This window comes from Lepus europaeus, chromosome 6 (genome assembly GCF_033115175.1).
Source record: "Lepus europaeus isolate LE1 chromosome 6, mLepTim1.pri, whole genome shotgun sequence".
Taxonomy (NCBI): domain Eukaryota; kingdom Metazoa; phylum Chordata; class Mammalia; order Lagomorpha; family Leporidae; genus Lepus; species Lepus europaeus.
In genome coordinates, this window is record NC_084832.1 from 99,317,663 (window position 1) to 99,344,855 (window position 27,193).

Sequence of the window (27,193 nt, forward strand, 5' to 3'; positions counted from 1 at the left end):
CTCACATACTGTCCTCCCACGATGTTCCTTGGTTGTGTCTACATTATGGGATGATTCCCAGATCCACAGGCTTTTTTTTTCCTTCTGTAGGTTTATATAGTTAATTACAAAATATCATAATTTAAGCACAGTGTTGGACTAAGTGGAGACAGGGTAGGAAATGGAATTCTGTGCTCTGTCACTGAGCATGCCCACTTTGGGGCAGGTGGAGCTCTTGTCCTGTGGATTTGGGATCTAACGTAAGACTTCAAGGATGGGAGGAGAAGAGCTTGTACTTGGAGGACATTGGCAACAGGGCTGGGATTTGACATGTAGAAGATGACACTGCGGATTTGACAGGATCACTGGCAGTTGTATCTTTCACCTTGTAGGAAGGCCTAACACTGTAGAAGATTGTTCAGGTTCCGAGGTGGGGCTAGAGTCACAAAAGTGCTGGTGTGTAAGCGTGCTAGGCAGCTCACGGGATGCCCAGGCCCGTGCGAGTCTGCACCTGACAGCTCTGTGAATCAAAGCGGGGCAGATCCCAGCCTTGCAGATGGAGCTGGGCGGGGGACACAGCAGAGACCGAGCTGCCTTCATGTCTCCTCTGTGGATTGCCTAGCTTCACAGTTCTCCTTTGCCTTCCTGCTCCGATGTTTCTGCAGACTGCTTTTCAGTGTGTCTGACTGTGCCCTGGCCCTGAGCTGGGCTCATATGGCATCTGGTTTAATAATCTGGGGCTACAGTTCCCTGGGGTCCTGTGTCAGAGCTGAAAGCATAGAGACCCCAGACTCAGTGCCATGCTCACCACCCCGTGCTGCCCCTCAGCCTGCAGGAAGGAGGAGTGTGCAAGGAAGGCCCCGCCCACCTGTCCCCCACACCGAGCGCCAGCACTGCACAAGACCCTGTGCTGTGATGAGTACGAGTGTGTTTGCAACTGTGCCAACTCCACGGTGAGCTGTCCGCTTGGGTACCTGGCCTCGACCACCACCAACGACTGTGGCTGCACCACGACCACCTGCCTCCCTGATAAGGTAGGGGCTGCTCAGCTTCAGCTGGGATGCTGGCCAGGCACCGCTGCTCATGGATGAGCTGCATCTACCCAGCCATGCCTTCCTGACCAAACCCAGTGCTGCAGAGCTTGGTGGGTGGGCAGTCAGCGTCCCAGTTCAGCCTAACTGGACATGAAATGAACTCAGGACTCAGTTATGGTTCACCTACTATGTTTTCAGCAAGGTGAGGTGCTGAGGTTACAAACACTGTATAAGACATGGTCCCTACCTTTCAAGAGCTTATTTTTAGGTTGGTAAAGGAAATAATATGTTTGCAAAGATTAGAGATCAGTCAATAGTTTACTCATTTGTTAATTGTCATCCATCCATCCATCCATCCATCCATCCAGTATTTACTGAGCAACCACTATGTTGCAACAGAACTGGTGCAGTGTTAGGTGCTGTGAGAGAAAAGTAAGTTATAGCCCCTGCTTATGGTCTTGTTAGTATATAGGACAATAGCCTATAAATGGAATACAGTAAAGTATCAACAAGTGGTATAGCTACTAAATGCAAGTAGCTTCTTATAGGGAAGAGAGCCACCACAATGAACCATCATGAAAGATTTCATTGGTGGGAGTAGGGGTGGGAGTGGGAAGTAGGAAGCATGGGCAGGGGAGACTTGGATGAGCCGGAAGAGTGGCAGCAAGACCCCAGCAAGCGTGGTCATAGTTGCTGGATGGGGGGTGAGGAGCTGTGGGCTCTGTTCCCTGGAGCCTCACAGGGCTTGAAGGTCACTGCTTTGCCTGGATCATTCCTGCCCTCTGCTCCCCTCTGGGCGCTCTTGCTCTCCAAGGTTTCTAATCTCACAGCTGCCGGGGGACAGGGGCAAGTCTGGGGAGTGGCAGTCGCTGCTGCTTCTGGTGTCTCTGTTCACTCCTCCTCTTCCTGCTCTTCCCACCCTGCCCTTCTCTTCTCTTAGTGCTTTGAATGTCTTTTTAATCTGTCGCAACCCCACTTCCAGGTTTTATGCCTTTGATTTGTGGGAGAAGCTGAATCATTTGTCCATTAGAATGTTTTGCATTTTGAATTCGGTTGACAGCTTCCTAATGGCATTGCTTAATGTGTTCATCTGTTTCCTATAGTTCCAGTAAGCTGGAATGAGATCGAGGAGATTAATTACATTCAAGTTCAGTTGTTTGGGGGAGGGAAGAAGACATGAGAAGTGATGCTGTGTGCTCTGTGAGGCATATGACATCCTGTTGTCCCACTTTTTAAAATTTATTTGCATTTTGTTGGGAAGCGAGAGAGAGAGAGAGAGAGAGAGAGAGAGAGAAACAGAAACAGCAAGCTAGATTGTCCATCTGCTGGTTCCCTTCCCATGTGTCTGCAACAGCCGGGGCTGCCCAGGTCAAATCCAGGAGGCCAGAACTCAATCCAGGTCTCCTACATGGGTGGCAGGGACCCAAATACTCAAGCCATCATCTGCTGCTCCCCAGTGTGCACATTAGCAGGAAGCTGGATCAGAAGTGGAGGAGCCAAAACTCAAACCCAGGCACTCCAGTTTGGGATTTAGATATCCCACACTGCACCTGGAACACTGAGCCAAAAGCCCACCCCCCAGTTGTCCCACTTTTAAGCGTGGGACTAGCCGCGAGCTTTAGATGTTGTCAGCCTATTTCTGCATTATGCAGTTTATGGTATCAACATTTTAACTGACAATTAAAAATAATTTTTATTTATTTATTTGAGAGGCAAGAGAGCCAGATAAAGAGATGGTTTACTTCCCAAATGCCCCACATGGCCTGTGGCTGGGACTGAAGCCAGGATCCGGGAACACAATGCCGGTCTCCTATGTGGTGGCAGGAGCCTGACTGTTTGAGACGTCGCTGCTGCCTTCCAGGGACAGCCTGAGCAGGAAGCTGGGGTCAGAAGCTGGGCTGGGCGTCAAACACAGGGACTCCAGTATGGAACCCTGATGTCTTCACTGCTAGGCCACTTACTGCTGACTAAGAGTTTGAGAATGTTCTGGTGTTGGGGCTGGTGCTGCAGCACAGCGGGCTAAGCCACTGTCTGCAGTGCTGGCATCCCGTCAGAGCACTGGTTGGAGTCCTGGCTGTCCACTTCCGATCAAGCTGCCTGCTGATGTGCCTGGGAAAGCAATGGGAAGTAGCCCAAATCCTTGGGTCCCTGAACCCACGTGGGAGACCTGGATGGAATTCCTCCTGGCTCCTGGCTTCAGCCTGGCCCAGCCCTGGCCATTTTGGCCATTTGGGGAGTGAACTAGCAGGTGGAAGATTCTCTGTCACTCTCTCTCTCTCTCTGTCTGTCTCTTTCTCCCCCCATTTTCCCCTCTCTCTGTAAGTCTACCTTTCAAATAAATAAATTAATCTTAAACATGTTTTTTCTCGTGTTTGTTGCCTCAGTTCAGTTTGTCATCGCTAGCTGAAAAATTGTTATTAGTTAGTCAATTATTAGCTGAAAAATTCTTCCACAAGAAAGAACTTTCCCTGACTGCTTTTGGTTATTGTGAAATAGAATCACTTCAGGGAAAACAGGATAAATATTTGATATTTTTCTTGATCAATTTTCAGCATAATGGGTTGACGCCCTCTCAGTGATCAAGGGTGACCAGAGTTGTTGTTTGTTGTATCATTATAAATAAATAGATGTATTTGTAGTTGATGTATTTTTGATGAATTGTAATGAATTATGATTGATTAATAATAATGAACATTTAATATATATAATTATTATTTTTAAGCTTCTTGAGTTGTCCTGCCTGGGTAGATGAGAGCCCTTCAGGGACTTGGGCTGCTTGGCAGGGCCTCTTGGGTCTTCCATGGTTTTCCAGCTTCGGAAACAAGGTGTGCCAGGCTCCTCCTGGGTGCTTCCTGCCCATGTTGGGTCAGCCATTGCCCAGTGTCTTGGCACCTTGCAGTGAAAATGGTCCTCAGACACCACGCTGTGGGTACCAGGAGCGTTGGCTGCTCCCAACTTGTCACTGCCTCTACATGGTTTTGGTGAACAGTGCTTGGAAACATTTTAAAAAGAGGATAAGACTCATCAGTTCATACTGGTATTTCTTTTTTTTTTTTTTTTAAGATTTACTTATTTATTTGAAAGAGTTACACAGAGAGAGGAGAGGCGGTGGCGGGGGTGGGGTGGGGGGTGTGTGTCTTCCATCCAGTGGTTCACTCTCCAATTCTTCGCAATGGCTGGAGCTGTGCCTATCTGAAGCCAGGAGCCAGGAGCTTCTTCCGGATCTCCCATGCGGGTACAGGGGCTCAAGGATTTGGGTCATCTTCTACTGCTTTCCCAGGCCATAGGAGAGAGCTGGATTGGACGAGGAGCAGCCGGAACTCGAACCGGTGCCCATATGGGATGCTGGTGCTTCAGACCAGGGCATTAGCCAGCTGTGCCACAGCACTGCCCTCCCCTTTTTTAAAAAATTTATTTTATTTTATTTGGAAGGCAGAGTGACAGAGAGAGAGGGAGAGACAGAGAAAGAGATCTTGGGTCTGCTGGTTCATTCCCCAAATGGCCACAATAGCCCTGGCTAGGCCAGGCCAAAGCCAGGAGCAAGGAACACCTGTCTGGTCTCCCACATGGGTGGCAGGGGCCCAGGCACTTAGGTCATCTTCTGCTGTTTTCCCAGGCACACTGGCTGGACACTGGATTGGAAACAGAGCAGTGGGGGCTCAAACCAACATTCTGATATGGGTGCTGGTGTTGTAGGAGGTGGCTTAACTTGCTGCACCACAATCCCAGCCCACATAGTGATTTTCTGATTCAGATTTAAATTCTAGGGTTTTACTTAACTTTTTGATTTTTATCTTTGTATCAGTTCTTTTCTAAGTTGAAAATTTTGGTTTCCTAATAGTAACTTAGTTACTAATTTGCTTCACCTTCCAATATACCTAAAGTACCTTCAAAAGTAACACTGTTAATATTATACTGATAATTTATGATTATTGAAAGTGGTTTAAGATTTCTTCAAAGTTCTTTTTTTAAAAAAGATTTATTTATTTATTTGAAATGCAGAGTTACAGAGAGGCAGAGAGAGAGAGAGAGAGAGAGAGAGAGAGAGAAAGAGAGGTCTTCTATCCACTGCTTCACTCTAGAAATGGCCGCAATGGCCGGAGCTGTGCCAATCTGAAGCCAGGAGCCAGGAGCCAGGAACTAGGAGCTTCTTCCAGGTCTGGGTAGGAAGTGGAGCAGCTGGGACTTGAACTGGTGCCGTTGTGGGATGCAGGCATCGCAGGAGGTGGTTTTACCTGCTACGCCACAGCGCCGGCCCCTGAAATTCTTCTTAAAATATAACTCATGAGGAATAGATAGTTGAAACACTAACTGTTCAAGTCATTTGAAATAATTATTTTCCTTGTGTGATGGTGCTACTGACTTGATGTCCACTTAATCAAATCTTTCAATTTGTTTTTAATTTTTAGAGTTTGTTTTCCAGTTCCTTTTGCTTTACTCTTTTATGATATAAAACATTTAAATGATTTAAAAACTCAAATAGTAAAAGATATTTTCTCAGGATTCTTACTACTATCCCTTACTACTATCCCTGTTACTTTTTTTTTTTTAAAGATATATTTATTTGAAAGACAGAGTTACAGGTGGGTTGGGGGAAAGATATCTTCCATTTGCCGGTTCATTCTCCAAATGGCCACAATGATTCAGCCTGGACCAGGCTGAAACCAGGAGCCTGGAGCTCCATCTTGGTCTCTGACATGGGTGCTGGGGGCCCAAGCACTTGGGCCATCTTTTGTTGCCTTCCCAGGTGCAATAGCAGGCGGCTGGATTGGAAGTGGAGCAGCCGGGACCTGAACCAGTGCTCACATGGGATTCTAGTGTTGCAGGTGGCAGCTGAATCCGCTGTGGCCCAACAGCAGCCCCTGTCCCTGTCACTGCTACTGTATTACTCCTTTCCCCTGTAATTTATGATTTGCATACGTTTTTTGCTTTTCGAAACTATAATTAAATTTTACATATTTTAATTAACTAATTTATATTTACTACTGAAAGGGTAGCATTAGTCCTGCTTGAAATTTTACTTTTTTATTTAACAAGATAGCAAGGAGGTTATTTGCTGTCAGTGTATGCATTTGCCTTCTTTGCTCTTTTTAAAGAGATTTGTTTATTTGAAAGGCACAGTGACAGAGCAGGAGAGACAGATAAAGGAAGATCTTCCATCTGCTGGTTCTCTCCCCAAATGGCTACAACAGCCCAGGCTGGGTCAGGTTAAACCCAAGAGCCCAGAACCCCATCCTGGTCTCCAGTTTAAGGGAGCTGGACCGGAAGCCGAGCAACTGGGACTTGAACCTGCGCTTTGATATGGGATACTGGCATCATGGACAATGGCTTCACCTGTTGTGTCCTAATGTTGGTCCCATGCCTTTTTCCTTCTCGCAGCTGCGTGGGCCCCGCTGCACAGGTGCAGGTGCCCTGTGGGAGGACGTTTGAGTTGCATCAGTCTTCGGCCGTTACTGTTGTTGCAGTAACAACAACCTTTTGTGTTGTTGGGCTGCAGTCTTAGAAGGATGCCTTGGGGGCAGAGGGTGAACACACATGTATGAGGGCACTTCACACAGTTCACATAAAGATGGAATGAAAAGATAAGCTGATTTTGGAACAAAAACTTTGAAATCCATGCACTTTTTTTCCCCCATAGTGACATTTTTGTGACCTTTTTAAAGACTCTTTGGATTTTTACTAGCTATTGTTAAGTTCTTCTCTTTAGGGGTGGTGATGTTTTCTTGAAGGCTTCTTAAGAGAAGAACAAGGGGTCTCTTTCCATAAATGTGCAGAACTAGAAGATTAGACAGATACCTGATCATTGCACCGCTATTGCGTGAGTGAGGGTGGACATGTTTTCTGCCAGGCTTTGGAGGGCATTCTTGGGGTAAACTTCAAAGCTGTCTTTGAGTCCCTGGATCAGACAGCATCCTTGGCACCTCATTCCTACAAATCATTGTCTGGGCATTGCATGTGGCATGTATCCCAGGCTTCACACATCCCTGTTCCAACCGATCTTGGTAATCTCATTCCTCACATTTCTCTCTATAGTCTATAGTTCTTCCAGACAGGATTCTTGATCTCTCAAACATATCCCATGCTCTGTGCCCTAGGATCTTTGCTTGTTGTGTTCTTTGCCATTTGTGGACCTCATGGGGCCAGACATTCCTAACCCCTGACCCATCCTCCCTCACCCAGTCTGCTCCTAAGGGGGCAGAGGATTAGAAGTGGGTGGGGCCACGTTCAAGGCCATGACTGGATCTGAGGATTTGGGTACAACCTCTCAGTGACATAGGAAGGGGCCGAATGCTGATGAGGGAGTGATGAGACTGGTCCAAGGTAGCCAGTGTGTTGTGTCTGAGCCTGTGGCCCACCACGGCTTGCAAAGGGTCATCCCAGCGTACCCTTCCCACAGCTGCTGAGCTGCCAAGGAAAGAGGACCAAACCTACTTCCTGTGGGTAGAGACCACCCTGGCCTGATTTGTGGTGCATTCTAGGCACTGGCAACAGCTCCCACATAGCAGATGTTTACTAACCACGTGTTTAAATGAGCCACGCGAGATGTCACTCACAGAAGCCTTGTGTCTACAGGTGTGTGTGCACCGAGGCACCATCTACCCCGTGGGCCAGTTCTGGGAGGAGGGCTGTGACATGTGTACCTGCACCGACATGGAGGATACGGTGATGGGCCTGCGTGTGGCCCAGTGCGCTCGGAAGCCCTGTGAAGACAGCTGTCAGACGGTGAGTGGGGTGCAGGGCCCAGGAACTGCAGGAGCCTCAGGGAAAGACGGGGTAGGGTTGGGTGAAAACAAAGAAGCACGAGAGGTTTGTTGTGTCACCATTCTGTGATTCAGTGCTTGGCTAATGGCCGTGTCTGTGGAAGCATCTTCAGTCCAGGGGCTGGTAGAGTTGGTCTGAGCAGAGACATGGAGGAGAAACATTTTTCCCTCTCTCTGCCACCTTCAGACATCATCCTAACCTCTCTTTAGAAAGGCTTATGTTTTTTGTTTTCTGGGATTGTCCCACTTTACTTCAGTAAATTACAGGTGCTCTCTGACCCCATTTTAACCAGTGTTCTTGCTAGACTGGTGGCTGGTGATGTTCGGATCGCATTTCTAGTGCCAGTTACAAAGCACATGATCACCGTCCCCCCACAGCAGTGTACAGTGGCCTTCCCCTAAGGCTCCAGAAGGTTCTGGGGCATCCTTTTCTTGCACATTGATCAGACTGTAGGAAAAGGGAGGAAAAGTCTGCAAGGAGGATTGTCGGTGACATTCAGCCTGCGGCTTTTAGCTGTTAGCATTCTTACATTATAATCAGAGATAACATCATTAAGGAGAATCGCCAGGGCAGGCAGGTGCATCCGTCTCACGGTTGCTGTTGTAAGTGTTGGCAGCAGTGAGGATAAGGCCTTGGATGTTGTCTTGGAGCTGCGCAGTTTGTTGATGGAGGGAGGCCTGAGAGTGAATGCGGAAGTGAGAAAACCATTCCGTTTGTCTGCTGTGCCACCTGCGTTGCTGGGGCTGGGGCTGAGTGGAGCTGCTGGGTACCATCGGGGGAAGATGATGCTGTGGCATCAGGGTGTACCTTTTGGGAACACTAGGATCTGGAAAGTCTGTGGTCTCCAACCCCCTCGCGGAAGCACTGGAAATAATCATCAAACAGTGCTGTTGAGATGACATGTTTATAGATAGCCATTTGTTTTGTGTTTTAGCAGGGAATTTGATAGCAAAGAATAGAACCCACTCAAGCTGGCTAAAATAAAAGAGGGGGCTGATGGAGAAGACATAGAGAAAGCTTCCAGAGATGAAAGGCAGAATACATGGCACCACGGGATCATACCTTTTTCTGGTCTTGGTCTTAGCTTCTGTCTGTTCTTCCTCCCTGAAGAAGTTTTACTTTCTTACGGATTTCATTTGTGCATAGAGCCTGGTGTCCACCCCTCCGTGGCTCTTCAGTCCCAAGATTCATCCCTGTCCAGTCCAACTCCCTCACTCTGTGTTTCATGGGTGAACGGCTGGGCTCAGCCTCTGTCCAGTCCCTGCTGTAGTCCAGTTGGGTGTTGGGAGGGTGCAGCTCACGCGCTGTGAGCTTGGCTGCTAGAGGCAGTGGTGCTGGAGGAAGTCCCGGAAGGAGGTGGGCACAGGGGCAGGGGAATGAGTGGAAGCGGGAACTGTGTCTGCAGCTCCTGACCCCGGGTTTTTCCCGGGAACTGAGTGCCCTGCCTTGGAGGCTGAATGTTTTCACCTTCTGGGGAGGAGGAGGACGCTTCATGATTTCAGGGTAGAGACGCGGGAGGCTGGGCTTCGATCTTGCTGTGTGTTGGGTTGAGGTGGGAATTTCAGTAAATTACACGTGGTCTCAGACTCCACTCTTCAAGGTGGGTAGTATCAGCTCTGGTCTGACTTCAGCGACATTTAGGTTCACTTGCACAACTTTGCTGGTTGTCCAGGTCAAAGGACAGCGGTACTGCGATCACCCTGGACCCCTTTGGAATTTCCTCCAACACCACTGCCTCTAGACAGCCAGGTTCATACCACCCGAGCTGAGCCCGTCAGCTCTCCGCTGGAGAAGTCAGCCCATGGAGACAAAGACTGCGTGTGCCAGGCCGCACAGTAACACGCTTTCCCCATCCCCCCCCCCCCCCACCATAGTTCTCGATGCTTCATGTGGGAACATTGGAGCCAAGAAAGCAAGGGGCATTGCTGACTTCCCTGAGAACTTTGTAGGTGAGCCTGTGGCCTTGCTTCTGTGTGGACAGCAAGAAGAACTCATGCAGCTTTGTAGAACACTTTGAGGAGGTTTTTCTTGCAAGGGTTATAATCACCTGACTGCTTACCCTTTGATCCTGGCATCTGACTACATTGTGGCGCTGGGAACTGTGGTCTGAAGGTAATCCACTGTGTGGTCACACGCTACTCGACAATCTGGCTGTACCCTGAGGGAGGCGTCATTAGCTGAATCTGTTGTGCGGACATCAGAGTGCACTTAGGCATAGATGGGTCACTCCATGTGGCCCTTAGATGCAACTGAGATATGTTCAACGTGAGACATATGAGGCTGCTGGGGCAACCCAGCATACTACGTTAAACTACACACACACACACACACATACTTATTTAAAGATTTATTTATTTATTTGAAACAGTTACAGAGAAGCAGAGGCAGAGAGAAAGAGAAGTCTTCCACTGGCTGGTTCACTCCCCAGATGGCCACAATGACTGGAACTGGGCTGATCCAAAGCCGGGAGCCAGGAGCTTCTTCTGGGTCTCCCATACCAGTGCAGGGGCCCAAAGACTTGGGCCATCTTTCTCTGCTTTCCCAGGCCATAGCAGAGAGCTGGATGAGAAGTGGAGCAGCTGGGACTCGAACCTGTGCCCATTTGGGATGCCGGTGCTGCAGGCAGTGGCTTTACCCAGTAGCCACAGCACCGGCCCCATTAAAGTATGTTTTAATAAGTAGGAGCTCCCTCTAGTGATGAATGGTATAGCAAGTCTACAATCCAGCAACACAGTCATTTCTTATCATTACGAAGCATTAAGTCCTATGCACAGTTGTGTGTGTGTCCTGGCCTGTGGCTGGCAGCAGAGCAGGTTTGCTTACACCAGCATCTGCACAAGCGTGAGCAGTGTGTTGTAGGACAGCATGACAGAGATGACATCAGTAGGCAGCAGGAAGCTTTCGGCTCCCATGATGTCCTGGGATTTCCGTCATGGATGGCATCCGTCATTGGCAGAGAGGTTACATGGCATGTGATCATTTTATTTGTTCTCATGGGACTCCTTGGAAGGAAGAATGGGAGATGCTCTTCCCTCTTATCAGACAGGATCCAAAGGGACAGCACAGAGGGAACAATAGCAACAACAATGACACAGGGAAGGGGCTTGGCCACAGCCCCACAGCTGATCTGGAGCTAGCAGAAACTGGAGCGTTCTGTGAGGAGCGTGCCCCTGGCGGCTCCAGTGTTGCAAGCACCTGCCTGGTCCAGGGCAGGAGGTGGTCATAGTGTTTCTCTCAGGTTGCCTTAGCAGGGGACGAGGGACCAGAGCTCCATGTCTCCCACCTCTGTTTCACCTATGACAATTGTGCCTAAAGGATTCTGTTGCTAAGTAAATTAGGAATGTATTTTTCAGTGGCATATGTCTACAGGTTGGGTGGATAGCATACCTGCTTAGTTCCATTCTTAATTTGGAAACCAACGCAAACAGGATGGAGTAAAGAGTATTGAGAAGGGTCTCGGATGTATGCTTTAATATAATACATCAAAAAAGCAATACAAGCTAGAGGGTTTGGAGGAGTAAGGGAAAAGAAGGAAAGATGAGAATATGGGATGAACTCAGGTTGTTTGGCAAGAAAATGGGGTTGCTTAGTGCTGTGGAGGGGAATCTTAGAAAGATGGTGGTAGGACAGCAAGTTGGTGGCATGGCTAGGGTGTCTGGACGTGAGAACTTAGTGTGGTCTTGGGGTTCAGGTTATCTGGTCTGGGAGTCATTTGCAGTAGTCAGTGTGCTTGCCCGTGGTGAGATGCAACAGCAGACAAAGCATACCCCGATCCAGATCACTCAGCATTCAGGGAGGCAGGCAGGAGTGACACCGAATCCCTGCAGGTGTTAATTACCCTCCTCGGTTTCCCCGGAGTTCTGTTTCTTTCATGGCACTTTGTACGTCCTGACTCCTAGAGGAGGGTGTGCAGATTGGGTCATCCTAATTTGTTGGCTCCTCCATAGGACCTTGTGCATCACAGAGGCACCGCAAATGACTGGAACTAGCACTGACTAGTGCGCAGTGCGCCCTGCTGTGACGCGGGTTGGGATGTCAGTAGGTCCCAAAGAGACTGTGTGTAGTTGAGCCAAGTCCCCAGAGGAGCCGGGCTCCCCCAGAGAGAGGCACAAACATTGTGTGTATCTTCTGATGTGGCCCTGCTTGTCGTGTGCTTGGGGAGTAGAAGAGGCTTGGCATCCAACCTACCCTCAGCAGCCCGCATTTCTTCTTTCTTGAAGGACCTAGCTCCAAGACGATGCATAGCTCTGGGAGTCCTGGGTCCTGGGACAACCATGCTGTCGCCTTGCCTCTTCTTTGTAGATGGTTTCTGATGTTTCATAGGAGGATTGCAATTCAAGTGTCTAATGCTTTGGTCAAATTGAAGGACGTTCAAGAGGCAAGATGGACTGACAGACTCCCAGGCCAGGGTACTGGTCCTCCCTAGCAGGCTTTCTGGGAGAGGTTGGTCTCTGTTGCTCACTCATCTCGTTTTTCCTGTGTAAAGAATACTTTATCCCATAAACTACCAGGCAAATGTCAGGAAACCACCAGGAGAAGCTCAGCTCTGCATGTCGGCGAGAGATACTGGGATCAGTGTACCCCTCCTGTGTGGGTAGTTAGCCCTGTTAGAGTAGAGACTGGATCCCAGGCAGCCTGGATGTCCTCCCCCAGGCAATGAGACCCCAGATTTGGCTGCAATAAAGGTCAGGTTCATTAGCTATGACTAAGTGAATCTGGGCTGTCTTCAGCACTCCTATGCGCTGGATCGTGGCCTCACAGTGGAACTTACCGGAGGCCAGGTCTCTTAAGCTGGTGGAGGAGCAGGCTCAGTGATCGGATGCCAGGTTGGTCTGTGCAGCTGATGGAAGAGCAGGCTCAGCGATTCAGTGGTGGACGTTTCCTGACCGTACTAACCACGCTTGGCATCATCCCGAGGCTGGTTGACAGCAGGGGAGGACGCGTCCAGCACCAGTGACCCTGCGGAACCCTGAGGCTCAGCACTTGGGAGTGGCTGAGAACATCTGGGTCTTACTGGTCTGGCCGGCCCTTACTCTCTCTTCCTTGCATTTTTCCAGGGCTTCACCTATGTGCTCCACGAAGGAGAGTGCTGTGGCCGATGCCTGCCATCTGCCTGTGAGGTGACGGCCGGCTGGCGGCGGGGAGACTTGCCGCGAGGAGACTCCCTGTCTTCCTGGAAGAGCGTAGGTCGGGGCTGCAGGGAGGGTGGGAAGGAGGACGATGGCTGGCCAGCCCGGGGGTCCATTCTGTGGTCCAGTGTTGCCCTTATTTCACCTGGTTCCTGCCCTATGCTTCCCCAACAGGGAGTTAAACCCAGCTGTCGGTGCTGTGTAGGCGCCGGCTGGGATGACCTTGACCCTTAGGAAACAGCTAAGACTGTCCCCAGCTTCCCACTGTGTGGACTCTGAGAGGAGTGTGGTGCTTCCCTGGGAGCTGGAGCTCTGGATGTGGCTTCGTGTTGTGCTGCCTGCCCCCATCCCTCCGTTCTTGTCCTCTCCTGCCCACCCCCAGCCCAGCCAGATTCCGTCTCCTACAGCAGGGCAGCTGAGTGGTCTCCACTCTGATGCTCAGGTGCTCGCTGTCACTCTGGATACTGCTTTCTTTAGTTTGAAAGGTAGAGTTAAACAGAGAGAGAGAGCTATCTTCCATCCACTGGTTCACTCCCCAGATGGCTGCAATGGCTGGAGCTGGGCTGATCTGAAGCCAGCAGTCAGCAGCTTCTCCAGGTCTCCCTTGTGGGTGCAGGGGTCCAAGCACTTGGGCCGTCTTCTGCTGCTTTCTCAGGTGCATTAGCAGGGAGCTGGATTGGAAATGGAGCAGCGGGGACTCGAACCGGCGCCCATATGGGATGCTTGTGCTGCATCTGGCCGTGATTTTACCTGCTGTCTCACAGTGCTGGCCCCTGAATACTTCTTAAGTCATTTACTTAAACATGTCAGGTTCCCTCCTTGGGAATTTTCATCCAAGTGCTAGGATACGAATCATTCCTTTGTTGTGATTGGAAGGATGGGGTGGGTAGTGCCGAGCCCTGGCAGCCTCAGGGGCAGGTGCTGGAAGAATGGGAGGTGTCCGTGTGGACTTTCCCTCTGCCTCTTCCTAATAAGACCAAAGGCATTCTGCTGAGAGAGGAAGGCAATGGGGTAACAGTCCTGCCTTTGGACCCACCCTGTCTTCTTCCCAGGCCTATTGACCTTCTCCTCCTCAGTGACAACACAATGACTCAGTTTCTCCAGTTGAGTTTCCATTTTCCCCTTGGAATCTGGGTACCTGTGCATATCCCTTCCTTGTGTCCCCCCTTCCCACTCTTAGTTTTCCTGCTCCCCATCCCTCCTGGACTGGGGCGGGTTTTGTCCCTCCTTCTTGGAGCCCAGTCCGGCTCGCACGAGACCCTGCTGTGTCCCGGTGGAGGCTGAACGCTCATCTCTGGAGGGCTCAGTGTGTACGAAGCGCTAGGTGACCTGAGCTTCTCTTTCTCTCTTACCTGCAAGACTTGGTGGCCCCAGTGGCTTTGCTGCTGGGAACATGCCCGGGACCCCCAGGCTGGGGTGGTGGTGAATGGGAAGGGGCCTGCTGATGGATGCTGAGGGCAAGACTCGGCAGGTGGCCCACAGGGGGCTGATTTGGTCATTGTGAGGCAGCTGTGGGTGACAAGTGCCTGGCCTCTTCTGCCCCTCACCTGGAGTGAGAGGAAAGTGAGCAGGAGCTGAGCGAGAGTGGTCAGGGTCCAGACGGCGCTGGCTGCCCCTGTGTACACACCTGGTACACGTTTTCCAGGCTGAGACTCCTAGTGACTTTTCTTTGTAAAAAAATCAACTGCTCATTTATGTCAGAGAGAGAGAGAGAGAGAGAGAAAAAGAGAGAGAGAGAGAGAGAGAGAGAGAGAGAGAGAGAGAGATACCGATCTTCTATCTGTTAGTTCACTTGTCAAATGCTTACAACATTTGGGGCTGGGCCAGACTTAAATTAGGAACTAAGAATCCCATGTGGGTTTCTCACGGGAGTGGCAGGAACCCACTACTTCAGCCACCACCACCGCCTCCCATGTCCACATCAGCAGGAAGGTTGCGTGGGAAGTGGATCAGGGACTAAAACCCAGGGGACACCGGCTTCCCAAGCAGCATCTTAGCCCTTGAACCAAGTGCTCATCTTCTCTGCTTCCCTGTGACTTTTCTGAGCCCTTTCGTGCCTGTTGCTTAGCCCCGGACGGCGCTGTAGGGGGCTGAGGGCAGCGTTCCTGGCCTCCCGCCACAACCTCACCTCCCCATCCAAAGGGGAACTAGCACCGGCCTGGAACATGGCCGAGTGTCCTGTCTGCTGGTCCTCACAGCTGCTTCTTGGTTTGAGTGCCCCGGGGGTCTGTGAGCTCTGCTCCAAGTCAAGGCTGAGCTGGCAGGGAGCACCCCCACGCTGCTTACTCAAGGGGCTGCAGAACAGGGCTCGGAGCTAGGATCTTGGTCAGGGCGACTTTGACCTAGGCTACTGCGTGGAGGTCCCTGGGATGAGCCCCATTCATTGCTCTGTGGCTGTGTGTGTGTGTGTGTGCTGGAGGGGGCGGGGCTTAGACATGAAACTGAGGCTTCCCTCAGGACCCAAACCAGCTTGTTGGGAGAACAGCACACCGCCATTGGGACCTTGGGCCCTAGCCTGCCCTGGCTTCTTGGACTGACGCTGGCTCTCTGCAGGTTGGGTCTCGCTGGGCCTCCCCCGAGGACCCCTGCCTCATCAACGAGTGTGTCCGAGTGAAGGAGGAGGTGTTTGTGCAACAGCAGAACGTCTCCTGCCCCCAGCTGAACATCCCCACCTGCCCTGTGGGCTTCCAGCTGAGCTGTAAGACGGCCGAGTGCTGTCCCAGCTGTCACTGCGGTAAGGCATGGTGGCCACGCACTGGGCTGCCCGGTGCCCGCCTTCAAACTTCTCTTTCCATTTCTGAGTTCTTTGGCTCATCTTTTTAGCTACCCAGGGACGCGGGCAGGATCAAAATCTTCCCATTTGTGCTGTGTGCTTTTGAGAAAGCAAATGAGATGAGACAAAGAGGCCTTTGCTGGAGGTCACTGCCAGCCCAGCCCTGGGCTCGGTGGTGGCTCTCACCAGAAGACCCTGGAAGCGGCTGGTGTTCCCATTTGCTCGCAAAATGCTAGGGAGTGGTGGAGCTGGGGTGTGACCCCAGGCCATGCTGCCTCTCCTGGGGTCGGGCCCTCCAACTGGCCTTCCCCCAACTCTCCCAATAGACAGACAGATGGCACCCCAAATCAGCTTTCTCTGCCACCCTCTCTTGGCACTGAAAGTTCCAGGAGTAGAATTTTTTTGAAAGATTGTATTTATTTATTTGAGATGCAGAGTTACAGAGAGTAAGGGAGAGACAGAGAGAAAAGTCTTTCATCCACTGGTTCACTTCCCAAATGACTGCAACGGTCAGAGCTGGGCCTCTCTAGAGGAGCCAGGAGCTTCCTCTGGGTCTCCCATGTAGGTGCAGGGGCCCAAGCACTTGGGCCATCCTCCACTGGTTTCCTAGGCTGTAAACAGAGAGCTGAATTGGAAGTGGAGCAGTTGGGGCACGAACCAGGGCCCATATGGGATGCTGGCCCTTCAGCTGGAGGCTTAGCCTACTGTGCCACAGCACTGACCCTAGAATTTCATTCTTTTGTAAACCCAAATATCATTGCAGTCTTCCCTTCAATATGACTCCACGTGAACAAGCGTTGTCCCCTTGAGTGTGCTAGGCTGTTCTCTCCCCTGGGGCCGCGGGTGAGGGATTAGGCACCTTGCCTTTCCTTTTCTGGTCTGGGCGAGGATAGCCCCTATGGGCGAGCCTGGCAGTAGGACCCACACTGCCTTGGGATGGCGTGGGGGAGAAGGAGAACCAGAAGATCCGGGAGTGGTGCAGGGGAGGGGAAGGCCCTAAGGGATGGCCTGAGTGCCAGGTGTGTCCTGCACACATTCACACCCTGCCCTTCTCTCCCCAGAGCCCGTGCAGGCCTGCGTGCTCAACGGCACCATCATCGAGGTGAGCTGCTGCCTCCCCCGGAGCCAGTGGCAGGGACTGGAAAGGGGAGCCATGGGAGGGGTGGGGCAGCCCTCTCATTCTGCAGTGAGAACTGTAGACCTGCTCCACCTGCACTTCCGGCCTCGCCCAGGGCTCCCTAGGCATCTCCTGCCAGGGCAGGGATCCATCGTTTCCCCCACCCCCTGGGGCCTGGGCCCTACCCCCAGCTCTGGCTGGGGGCATTTCCCCCATGTCCAGAGGAGCCCTTTGAAGGCAGCGTGTCCATTTCACTGCGACCTCTGACCTCTCACCCGGCCCCCTGCTGCCTCTTTGGCTTGGCAGTTTGCACCCTTGCAGATTCTGTACTTGGTGGGGAGGGCTGGAAGGGAGGGGGAATGATGGCTCTGGGAGCTGTGTGTGGGAGTGCAGGGAGCGCTTATGGGGGTGAGGTGAGGTGAGGTGGGGGGCTTCGGAGGTGGCTGGGTTGGGCTGACTCTGGTGGTTCTGATTCCAGCCCGGGAAGAGTGTGATGATTGATGTGTGCACCACCTGCCGCTGCACCATGCAGCTGGGGCCTGTGAATGGGTTCAAGCTGGAGTGCAGGAAGACCACCTGCGAGGCCTGCCCCCTGGTAAGAGTCGGCGGGGACCACACCAGGGGCTGCAGCCCTGGCAGTGCAGCCCTTGCAGTGGGACCCCACAGGGGTCCGTGTGTAGTTCCTTCATCAAATTCTGATTATGGATAATAAAGTGACCCAAGTAGCATCCGTCAGAAATGAGCTTGAAATTTAAAATATTTTCTTCCTGCATTTCATATCGTTATTGTTCTGTTTTTAGAAGAAGAGAGAGCGAGCGAGCGAGCGCTCCTTGGCTGGCTCATTCTCCAGCTGCCTGTCATGGTTGGGAAAGGGCCGGGTCAAAGCCTGGGGGACCCAGTGCAGGTCTCCTGTGTGGTTGGCAGAGACTCAGCTACTTGGTCATCACCTGCTGCCTCCCAGAGTGTGCATTAGCAGGAAGCTGATGCTGGGAGTGGAGCTGGGACTCAAACCCAGCCCTCCGATGCGCTCTGGATGTCTTAGCTGATATCTTAGCCACTGGGCTGAATGCCTGCTCCCTGCATTTTTTCAAATGAACACAATATTTGTGGGGCTTCTGATAATATAGTTATACTTTTATTACCTTTTTAAAAGATAATACTTTAAGAAATGTGATTACTATTGTTTGGAAACATCAAAAAAATAGTCAGCAAATATTTATCAGACACTGCGTACAAGGTTCTACGCAATCTTCCTTTGCATGGATGTGCCTCAGTGTATATAACCAGGCTTTAATGACTGGACACTTAGGTTGTTGAAAATGTTTCATCCCTTTCTTGCCAAGTTGCAACGACTGGGTTTGATCTGAATCCTATTTTAAAGTGGATTCTGAGTGGTGGCATCACCATTTCTAGTTTGGTAAATGGAAGCTGGCATTGTATAATTAAAAAATGTATTTATTTATTTAATATTTGAAAGACAGAAAGACAGAGATCTTTCATCTGCTAGTTCACTCCCTGAATGCCCACAACAGCCAGGGCTGGACCAGGCTAAAACCAGGAGCCAGACACTCCATCCTGGTCTCCCACATGGGTGCTAGGGACCCATGCACTTGAGCCCTCACCACTGCCTCCCTGGGTGCATGTTGGTAGGAAGCTGGAATCAGAAGCAGAGCCAGGCCTCAAAGCCAGGCTCTCTGATATGGGATGCAGACATCCCAAGCAGTGTTTTAACTCCTGAGCCACACACCTGCCCCACTGAATTGAGCCCCTTGTAGGCAGGGCTGGAGGCCTTCCTTTCTTCATCAAACTCCTCTCTGTATTTGGGGCTCCTTCAATTTTAGAAAATGCATTGGTCAGCTGAGTTCCTAGTGAGCCACATGCCCAGGCTAAAGGAGGGATTCGCTCACATGGCCTGGGTGTGAGCTGCTTCCTGCGCTTGCTGAGGAGAGGCCTGGGCAGAGGCGGAGTCCAAGTGGCCATTGGGTGCAGGGACATCTGGAGGGGGTGGGAGCTGGGGGTCAGGCAAGTGCTTCCTGTCCTCTTGAGATCAAGGGACAATTGTCTACCTCTATGTTCTCCATGGCACTTAGCATAGCATCATATTCAAAGTGGGGGCTTGATAGGGTGTGCGTGGAGTGGATGGGTTATAGGAGACAGCTATTTCTGATGGAGTGATTCAGCGAGAACATTTTTGCCTTGGTTAGAAAGATGCTAATAAACTATATGTTCTTGCTTTTTTTTTTTTCTATTAAAAATTCCAGTTGATGTTTTGGATTTGGGACTGTGTGTGTATGTATGTAAAACAACTCCCTAGAATTCACCTGCATCTTGATATTGAATGAAATAATGCCATTCACAATGAGGTAGCATCCCTCTACCCTGGATGGGACACACAGGAGGCCCACACCAGCCCTGTCCCCAGGCAGAGGGCTGTGGCTTGCTTTCTCCAGGACCCACTAACTCCTGACAGTGCCCTCTGGTGTTCAGGATGCCACACAGTCCCTTCCTCCATCACTGGAGAAATGCCCTCTATTTAAAACTCCATGGCTCCGCCTTTCCTTCTGATTTCCCGGTGCCTCCCACCTTTTCCCTCCTTACAGCACCTCCTATGCATCTTCAGGCTTTGCTGAAACCTGCCTCAGGCCAGTCCAGACTATCTTAGTATCCTGCACTGGGCTTGGTCGGCTCCTCTGCCATGCAGGGGTTGGGTTGGGTGGAGCTGTGGTATGTAGAGACCAGGGATGTCTGCTTGGACTGCCTCTGTCTTAGGACTGTGTTAGTATCTCCTGAGACCGGGGGTGGGGGGGTGGAGGGGTAGGGGGGCTCCATCACCTCCTACAGGGAGTGCAGAAAGTAATGGTGTTGATGAATGCAAAACAGGAGGCAGGGAGTCCCTGCCAAGGCACCTGGGGGAGGAGAGCCACAAGCTGACCTTGAGCAGTGGGTGGGGTGCGGAATAGAGGAGGGAAGAGTGGTGGTCCACTGTTAACTGGAAGCAAGGGCTAGGGAGGGAGAGGGGGCAGGGAGATAAGCCTGGAGGCCACAGCAGCAGAGGGGATGGATGCAAGGGGGCTGTGCAGGGGGAGGAAGCAGGGCTAATTGGCTGCTAATGAGGACTAATTGTCCTACCCAGTGAAGGCTGGCTGGCTGGGAATTGGGCTCAGCAGGAGGAAGAGAGGCTGCTCCTGAGAGGAGGAGGAGGTTTCCTGCCAGGATGGAGGGTTCTGCTGAGAGCCCAGGCAACACTGGCCCTGTCCGTGTACGGCAGCATATGGCGTGCACCTGCCATCGGCAGCCGGCGGAAGTCTAGCCGAGCTCAAGCAAGTCCTCGGCTTGCACGTGGTGGGCAGCAGCTGCCATCTGGCCAGCAGGGCAGGGCCTGTTTCCTTCCTTGTTTCTGCCCCCTCAGCCCCCACGTACCCCTTCCCTATCCTGAGCCCCTGCCACACCCTGGCAACCATTGCCTGTCCCTGTTCTCCACCTGCCTTTCCCTCTCCTTCCCGTTCATTCTTCTGCCATAACTCGACTTGCGTTCCTATTGTCAGCTGGCCTTTGCCTTCTGCCCCAGGGGGTGTCCACTCGGCCGTCATGGCTCCTCCCATCTTGGCCCTGCTCTCTGGCCTCCTTTGTAAAAATTTCACCCATTTCCTGCTCATCATGTCCCTGGAAGTGAGCACATTTCCTTCTGGTACCACTAAAAAAATGCCCCAGTCCAAGCACCTGTGAAATCCAGCCTGACTTAGCCCCATTTGATTTCCTCCTTCTGATGTGAGTCCACTCAGAATCGCACCTTGTGGTCATCGCTCTTTCTTCCTCTCCCTTCACAGTGCTCACACGCCTCCCAGGAGCTGTGCAGCTTCCAGCTCACTACTGAAACACCCCTAAGTGACCCTCAGACTGCAGCTGTGTCTTCCTCTTCCTGCCTGCCTGCCTTTCTCTCTTTCTGTTTCTTTCTGATTTAGTATTTATTTGAAAGGCAGAGTTGCCGAGACAGGAGGCAAAACAGAGAGATCTTCCATCTCATGATTCACTTCCCAAATGGCCACACAGCCAGGGTTGGTCCAGGCTGAAGCCAAGAGCTCCTTCCAGGTCTCTCACATTGGTGCAGAGGCCAAGGACTTGGGCCATCCTCCACTGCTTTCCTAGGCCACAGCAGAGAGCTGGATCAGAAGTGGAGCAGCCAAGATTCGAACAGGTGCCCAGAGGGGATGCCGGCACCAGAGGTGATGGCTTTGTTACCGGAGAAATTGCAGGGTTCTTGTCTTCGCGCAAGAAAGAATTCAGGCGTGAGACAGAGAGCAGTGGGAGGTAAAATAGCAAGGTTTATTAAGAAGGAACATCTGTAAGGACGGATGGGCACCTATCCAGACAGGGCCTGAGAGAGAGTGCCCAGTCCCTCAGACTGGGGGGGGGGGGCTGCATGGGTGAGTGGAGAGTACACCCGGCCAGGCCAGGCGGGCGGCTCAGCAAAGATGCAGAGAGCTGAGCGCGCAGTCCAGTTGAGGCTGGGGGTTTTTAAGGAGATGGGTCTTGCTCCCCCACCTCTGCTCCTCTTGGAACAAAGGGCTTTTTGGATGTAAATAGAAAAACTTCTCTTGAAGGTCTGAAACAAAGGACTTTATGGATGCAAATGTTATCAGACCTGAGGAAGGGAGCAGGGTGTTTGAGATGCAGATACTGGGCTGCACCTGGGAGATTGTGGAAGATTTATCAGGCAGGAAGCAGGAGGGGTGAGGGCCTCCACCTGGCAGGTTATCAGGTAGAAGGGGGCAGGGCAGGCAGGATGCGAAATCTGGGCTTCCCCTGAAACATTGTTAGGATGACTTTGAGACGCAGATGCATATAGATGTCTTCTCTTTAGGCCTGTCACACACACATAAGCTCATAACTGACTTCCTACCTAACAGCTTTACCTGCTATACCACAGCTCCAGCTCCTCCTCCTTTTATTTTCAACCTATTTATGTACTTATTTTTTAAAGGTTTATTTATTTATTTGAAAGTTACAGAGAAGGAGAACCAGAGAGAGAGAGAGAGAGAGAGAGAGAGAGAGATCTTTCAACTGCTTCACTTCTATTCCAACTGTTCACTTCCCAATGGCTGCAAAGGCTGGGTCTCCCATGTGGGTGCAGAGGCCGAGCACTTGGGCCATCCTCTGCTGCTTTCCCAGGCCATTAACAGGGAGCTGGATCAGAAGTGGAGCCAGGACCTGCATATGGGATGCTGACACTTCTGTACCACAGCACCAGCCCCAACCTGTCTATTTAAATTTGAAAGCACAGCTCTGAGAGAAGGTTTTGACTTTTTAGCCAGTCTGATAAGCTCCATTTTTAGTTGCTCTTTTTTCCCATGTAAATTAAATGCAGTCATTGAGATGATTGTGTTTAAGATGTTCTGTTTTGTTATTCTGTCTACTGTCTTCTCTGCTATTTGTTCCATCATTATTTTCTGTTGTCTTCTTTTGGTTCAGTTTAGATTTTTAAAAAGATTTTCTTATTTTTTATTTGAAAGAGTTATACACAGACACAGACACACACACAGAGAGAGAGAGAGAGAGAGAGAGAGAGAGAGAGATAGATTCCTTTCATCCACTTTTATTTCCCAAATGACCACACCAGCTAGGGATGGGCTAGGCTGAAGACAGGAGCCCAGAGTTCCATTTGAGTCTCCCACAGGGATGGTAAGGTCCCAAGCGCTTGGGCCATCTTCTGCTGCCTACCCAGATGCATTAGCAGGGAGCTGGATCAGAAGTGGAGCAGCCTAGACTTGAACTGGTGCTTTGATAAGGGCTGCTAACCCCACAAGCAGCCACTTAACCTGCTGGGCCACAATGCTGGCTCTTCAATTTAGTTTTTGATTTTTAATATTCTATCTTTTCTATTAGTCTTCTTTCCTCTCTTCCTTCTTTCTTCCCCCCTCCCTCCCTCCCTTCCTTCCTTTCTTAAAGATTTATGTATTACTAGAAATGCAGAGTTACAGAGAGGAGAGACAGAGAGAGATCTTCTGTTTCCTGGTTGACTCCTCAAAGGGCCCACCACAGCCAGGGCTGACCCAGGTCAATGTTGGGAGCCTGGAACTCCATCCTGGTCTCCCACAGGGGTTCAGGGGCCCAAGCATTTTGGCCATCTTTCATTGCTTTCCCGGGTGCATTAGCAGGGAGCTGGATCAGAAGTGGAGCAACCAGGACATAAACCAGTGCCCACATGGGATGTTGGTGTCACAAGTAGAAGCTTTACCTGCTAAGCCACAATGCCTGCCCCTCTATTGGCCTTTTTAGCTGTACTTCTTCCTCTTACTATTTTAGTGGTTACTCTAGAGGTTGCAATATGCATCCCTGGCTTTTCACAGTCTCCCTTGATTTAATGATAGACCACTGCATGTTTAATACGGTTTTTCTCCTATATTTTGTGCTACTGTTATCATAGAGTTTACTGTTATGTAAGAGATTACTTCCACATGGTGCTGTTATTATTTTTCCTGTAAACAATCAGTTGCCTTTTACAGAACTTAAGAGAACTAAAATTATATTTTATATTTAGCTCCATATTTATAATTTCTTTCTGCATATCTGAATTTACATGTCATATCATTTCTCTTCAGCCTAAAGAAAATTTCCATTTAGCATTTTTTTTTTTTAGTGTGGGCCAAATGACAATGCATTTCTCAGACTTCACTTATACGAAGTTGTCTTTATTTTGCTTTTATTTACTGAATGTGGAATTCTAGGTTGACAGTTTTTGTAGTCATCCCTTTAAATATGTTGTGTGTTGCTGCTGGCTTGGGTGACTTCTGGTGCCAAGTCAGCTGCCATTGTTGTGACTGCTCTCCTGCATGCATTCCCTTCCCTCCTAGCGACTGCTCAGTTTTCCTTTATCTTTGGTTTTTAGAAGTTTGAGTGCATGTTCATGAATAGTTTTCTTTATGCATCTCCCACTTTGGATTCCTAGAAATTCTTGGGGCTCAGGTTGACTTTTATTCAGTTCTTATATATCCCATTCTTTCCCTCCTGTTTTTCTGGAACTCTGATCACATGCATTGTCATCCTCTTGATTTTCTTCCAGTGGCCACTGGGCTCTGTGTATTTTTTTTTTTTCACTGTGTGCTTCAGTTTGGACAATTTCCATGGATCCCTCTTAAAATTCACCTGCTTTTCTTTTCTTGTGTCCTAACTGCAGTTAATCCAATCTAGTGCCTTTTTGATTTTAGGTGTTGTGTCTTTTGGTTTTAGGGTTTCCACTTGATTTTCTACTTTCTTAAACTTGCCAGTTTGCTCCTGAACTTCTCATTCTCTTTTCTCATTATACCCATCATTTCCTCTAGACTTTTCAACATATTTATCATAGTTATTTTAAGGTTCCTGACTGCAAATTATAATATTTGGGTCATCTGTGTGCCTGTCTCTGGTGGATGATTTTTCTTTTGGTGGGGATCAAATTTTTCCATGTTTTTGCAGGATTTTTTTTTCACTATGTAATAGACAATGGTGGAAGAACCAGAACTATACTAGAACCAGAACTTCATCCAAGGTTTTTAAGCAGGGCAGTGACGTGGCTAGATTTACATCCTAAGAAAGTCACTTTAGCAGGTGGATGATGGCCTATAGTAGGGCAGCAAGATTGGAGGAAGCATGGAGGTAGGAAGACAAGATAAGGCTATTAGCGGAGTCCAGTGGTGGGTGATGGTTGCTGAGAGCAGATGATGATAGAGGATCCACATGGCAAGCAGGGGATGAGTTTGGTGAGATACAGTTTGCGAAGATTTGATGATGAGCAGGGAGATGAGAAAATGGGAGGAGTCAAAGATGATTCTAGATTTTCAGTTTGAGTAACTGAGTGACGACACCATTTACCAAGAGAGGGAAGATTGGAGAAGGATGATACTTGGGGGAAAACACAAATTTCATTTTAAATGGATGTCTTGAGATGACCAGACAAGTCATTTTCTGGTAAATAACTGGAATACTAAGTCTATAGCTCAGGGGGAGGGGTCTAGTTTAATAGTTCTGGATGGTACAACTTGAGTGAGATGTGTATATATGGATGGAAGGGATGCCCTCTAGGGAGCTGAGTACCGACAGAAGCTAGTTAGACTTAGAGGTTGACTTTCTGAACTGTAGGTGAAATTGCTGGATAGGAGAGAAATGAGGCCAGCCATATAGCCTACCCATGATTGGGGTATTCTGAGGAGGGTAACTATGGATATCTGCTTTCCTGGCTACAGGGTTACAAGGAAGAAAAGAACCAAGGTGAATGCTGTGGGAGATGTTTGCCTATGGGCTGCACCATTCAGCTTCGAGGAGGACAGATCATGACACTGAAGGTGGGAGCAAACTGAACTCAGGAATTCCCTCACCATCTGGATTCCTGTTTTGGAATCTCTTCTTCATGAAAGAGGGACAAGTTTTGTTTCCACATTGACTTCTTTTTTCATGTCTTTCTGATTTTATAAAGAAAAGATAGATGATTAATAGAAGGCATGAATTTTATCTTTGATTTAGGTATTGTGCTGCTCTTCCTGACAAGAATATAGTGAGCGCATAGCCTCATGATTGGGGTTGGTTGACGCTGAAGGGCAACGGGTGAAATAAAGTATGACCCGTGAAGGCCAGAGTTAGCTGGGGAGCCTGGGAGGTGGAGCCCTTGCTCACCTCAACTGCATTCATGTTTTAGCTGCTTTACTCTTGCCATGCTTTGATCCTTTGGGCACTTACGTGGTCCGAGGAGTCTGAGGATTTTTTTCCATTTATGTAACCTCATACATAGTTAATGTTATAAAACTGGGATTCCACTTCTGTTTTCTGAGTGTGGGCTTTACCCTACCTGACTCGGGCAAGTTCCATAGTTTCTAAACTGTTTCAGCAACTCCTAGGAGTTCAAGACCATGGTTTGGCATGGCTTTGCTACCCACACATGCCTCCTCTTTCTTTCAGCGTGATGAGACACTGCAGGACGGCTGTGACAGTCACTTCTGCAAGGTCAATGAAAGAGGAGAGTACATCTGGGAGAAGAGGGTCACGGGCTGCCCACCCTTTGATGAGCACAAGTGTCTGGCGGAAGGAGTGAGTAGTCGTGGGCTCAGTTGCTGCTTTTCTCTCGACTGTCTCAAACTTTGGCTTCAACTGAGTCTTTCTGAACAGCGTGCAGCTCAGCTCGGTCCTGATTCCCAGTACCCAAGAATCAAGGGTATTGCAAAGTCAAAGTCTTTCCAGGAGACAGCGTTCTCTGTAGTAAAGCACACTTAAAAAATGATCCGTCCCTTGAAGAAGGCTGTATCTGTGGTTCTTGAATAGGAAAGGTGAGAGATCGAACTGACTTCCAGTCTCCCGGGGAATGGTGATTCTGATGACTCAGTAGGAAGAGAATTCAGAATAATCAAACTTGTTTGAGTCTGGTCAGGGAGGGGTCGCCAACCTGCTCACATTTGTGATGGAAAGCACAGTTTGTATCTGGGGATTTAAGCTCAGGGTTGCGGATTCAGAGCTAGGGATTGGTTTGGAGTGAACCTGAAAGAGGTCTACCATGTACTGTTTGTGTGCCTAATCTGGAACTTTGCTGTTTTCTTAGGGGACAGTCAAGAAAATTCCAGGCACCTGCTGTGACACATGTGAGTGCATTGCTAATAGCTTTTCCTTTGAAACCCACTCGACCAAGCGCAGTGACTGATTTTTGGAGAAAGCTTTATTCCAGAAAGATATTTCTTGGTCACCCCCCAGTCATTCCATCCAACCCTGCAGGGAACAGACTCCTCTCCCTGGCTGTCATTAGACTGACCCTGCCCCAAGCCCCTTCCAGACACTGGTGAAGGAAGAGCTTCCTCCCTTTCCCCCGAACTGCTCACCGTCTCCAGCCTCTTAGGTGTGTTTCTCCTCGTCGAGTCTTTGGTCACTCGATCTTGTCATCAGAGGGTGTCTTCTGTGTCCACCCAGGGCTCTTTGGAGGTAGGCGCTCTTGATCCAGAGAAGATGCGTGGTAGTCTTGTGTTCCCTCAGTGTGACGCAGCGATCTCAGAGATACCGGGGAGCCATCAGCTGGCTCACGTAGCCCTCGCGTGCTGCGGGGCCTGCAGAGAACAGAGTCCCCTCTCAAGGACTCCTAAGACTGGCCTGAGTCTGTGACCTCCCTTTCTTCCCCCTTAACCTTGCAGTTAGTGTTTCTAATCATGGCCACAGCTTTGGAGAAGGGGCTCGACGAGTCTGTACACCAGTGGTCTTCCAACACATTCTTGTGTTCATGGGCACAAGGAGATTTTAGAATCTTGATGCTATGAGATTTTTCTAAATATAGAATTACTTGCCTGAACTAATAGTTTATTAGTCCAGTTTAGATGTGTTTGGGTTCCTGACCCCATCCTTAGTTTTGAAGGAGGAAGACATGAATACTTTCAGTGTTGAATCATTTGTT

At 49.9% G+C, this 27,193-nt stretch overlaps 1 protein-coding gene across 1 annotated transcript in view; it reads left to right on the forward strand.

The window, feature by feature from the left end:
- The window catches only part of VWF (von Willebrand factor), a 159,067-nt gene that overhangs the window by 129,228 nt on the left and 2,646 nt on the right, over positions 1-27,193 (forward strand). The window contains exons 42-50 of the mRNA XM_062195452.1: positions 808-1,013; positions 7,587-7,736; positions 12,833-12,958; positions 15,458-15,638; positions 16,739-16,779; positions 17,273-17,389; positions 25,014-25,112; positions 25,723-25,851; positions 26,357-26,396. Coding sequence (XP_062051436.1) covers positions 808-1,013; positions 7,587-7,736; positions 12,833-12,958; positions 15,458-15,638; positions 16,739-16,779; positions 17,273-17,389; positions 25,014-25,112; positions 25,723-25,851; positions 26,357-26,396 — 1,089 coding nt within the window. The remainder of the gene's footprint in view (positions 1-807; positions 1,014-7,586; positions 7,737-12,832; positions 12,959-15,457; positions 15,639-16,738; positions 16,780-17,272; positions 17,390-25,013; positions 25,113-25,722; positions 25,852-26,356; positions 26,397-27,193) is intronic.